The sequence below is a fragment of the Pinus tabuliformis genome, chromosome 3_2, assembly GCF_031772625.1.
Source record: "Pinus tabuliformis cultivar Carrire ecotype Pingquan chromosome 3_2, CPIR1, whole genome shotgun sequence".
NCBI lineage: Eukaryota > Viridiplantae > Streptophyta > Pinopsida > Pinales > Pinaceae > Pinus > Pinus tabuliformis.
The window spans coordinates 887,049,731-887,051,647 of record NC_142302.1 but is presented as its reverse complement, the minus strand read 5'-3'; the positions used below and the strand labels follow the sequence as shown (position 1 = coordinate 887,051,647).

At 50.4% G+C, this 1,917-nt stretch overlaps 1 protein-coding gene across 1 annotated transcript; it reads right to left on the bottom strand.

The window, feature by feature from the left end:
• Positions 1-906: 906 nt before the first annotated feature.
• LOC149183447 (uncharacterized) lies at positions 907-1,386 on the bottom strand. The gene has a single exon (XM_089414949.1). The coding sequence runs from the start codon at positions 1,384-1,386 to the stop codon at positions 907-909; it is 480 nt and encodes a 159-aa protein (XP_089271075.1).
• Between the last annotated feature and the right edge of the window lie 531 nt (positions 1,387-1,917).

Genomic DNA, 1,917 nt, shown 5'->3' with positions numbered 1-1,917 from the left:
CGTCGAGAGAATGAAAATGCTAGCCAGGTTTAAGGGATACCAGGGAATTGGAAATGATATCGGCCTCCCCCAGGGTTTCTTGAAGCATGATGATGTCGACAGGCTCAGACTCGAAGAGTCTCCTAAGAGCTAGTTTTTTGGAGGCACTAGCCATACCCCTGCAGTTAAAAGAAAGACACTTCATGTGGGGAACTGTCCCTGGGTATTCAAAGCTCTAAGTACCCAATCAATGGAGGATTGTCTTCCTGATACTACTTCAGCCCCGACCTTTTGGATGGCTTTGGAGAGATAAGATTTACGACCACAAGAAGATTTGGTGAAAGGACCAGGTAAAGAGAGACCTAGCCTAGATATGGAAAGAGATGAGTCATCCTGTAGAGGGCACGAGCGTAGGTTGTATGAGTGCGAGGGTTCAAACCCATCCGTAGAGGATGTGGGGGGGGGGGAGATAGAGGCAGTTGGGAGCGATGGAGCAGTTGTAGAGAAAAAAGGCGAAGGGAAGGAGAGGGAACATGGCATGGAGGGGATGAAATGCAGAGAAGATGATGAAACATGTGAAGCAATACTTGAAACAGAAACAGAGGAGATAGGGTAAGAGGAGGTACTCGCTTTCCTCGCGGCCTCATCCGCTGCCCTGGATCGCGTCATGGGAGGTGACGATGTTCTACGCAGGCATGCTGTAGCCCGAGGGGAGACCGCATGAACAGAAGCCCTAGAAGTCGAAATGGGAGGACATTCCGAGTGAGGAGCAGATTGTCCCTCAGTGCCTTCAGCTGCGGTCGGAGATTCTGGAGACTTTTTGACCAGAGGGCATTCCTTGAAAATGTGACCAACCTTGTGACACCTCCTACAGCGGAACGGGACTCCCTCATAGTCCAGGATCTGTACCCGAGTGACATTTCTCCACTACAGTGTAATTTTCTCCTCCAAACCCTCCCGAGTGTCCAAATGGACAAGAATGCGAGCAAGGGTTCGATTCTTTGTCTGGATGTAAGATCTATCATAGTCGAGATAGGTACCAAGTGTGTTCCCGATCCGCATGAAGACATCCTCCGACCAGTACTGTAGAGGGAGCCCCAACAGACGAACCCAGAGTGGTCCAACACCTATCTGTTCCCGTTCTGGATCAAACATCGGGCTCCAGCGCTTGAGAAGGACCGGGGCCATCTCAATATGCCAGTAGCGGGCAAGTACCAAATTTGTGAATTCTTCCTTTGTAAAATGCAATGCAAACCATCCGCAGGGAAGGATTTGTACCTCCAGCAACTCCTTCAGAGTATTGCCCCAGATTTCTTGGACCCAGAGAGTTAGACGCTCCACCGAGTAAGCCCTTCCTCGGACATGACCGACCAGGACATTGCCCGACTTATCCGCAACCTCTCCCATTGTTAAACCCTCACCAAAATTTATCATGAAATCCTTTGATGTGGCTTTAATACACTTTACCTTTCTTTTGCAGGTCCACAACGCAGTGGGATGATCCTACAAGGTCCGAGGTAGAAATCCCTTCCTATTGAATCTGAGCGGCTGACTTAACCTTGATTACTGGGGTTTCAAAACAACCAGACGATGAATTGGTAGGCGAAGAGGACAGGATGAAACCCTGAAGAGAAGGCCCCATAGTATGGTTTTCAGCAGCACCAGACGTAGCTTGTTCCTGGAGTGGAGGGGAGGACTGTCGTTGAAAAATGCCCTCCGGAGGGTTTGGTTCGAAGGATGGGGAGGGCGGAGAGACCACAGAGAGCAGATGGAGGGTGCCTGCAGAAAGCGGTGGGCAATCTAATGCAGGGGAATCGATGGAAAGGGTGCCGAAGTGTAAGGAGGAAGCAGAGAGCCCTGGGAGAGAGACCACCCATGTGGAGCAGGATGAAACAGATACAGAAGGAACAGGAGAGACTGAAAATGACCGGTTAGGGT

Coding starts and splice junctions, on each gene's coding strand:
- LOC149183447 (XM_089414949.1), bottom strand. CDS start 1,386: ATGGGAGAGGTTGCGGATAAGTCGGGCAATGTCCTGGTCGGTCATGTC.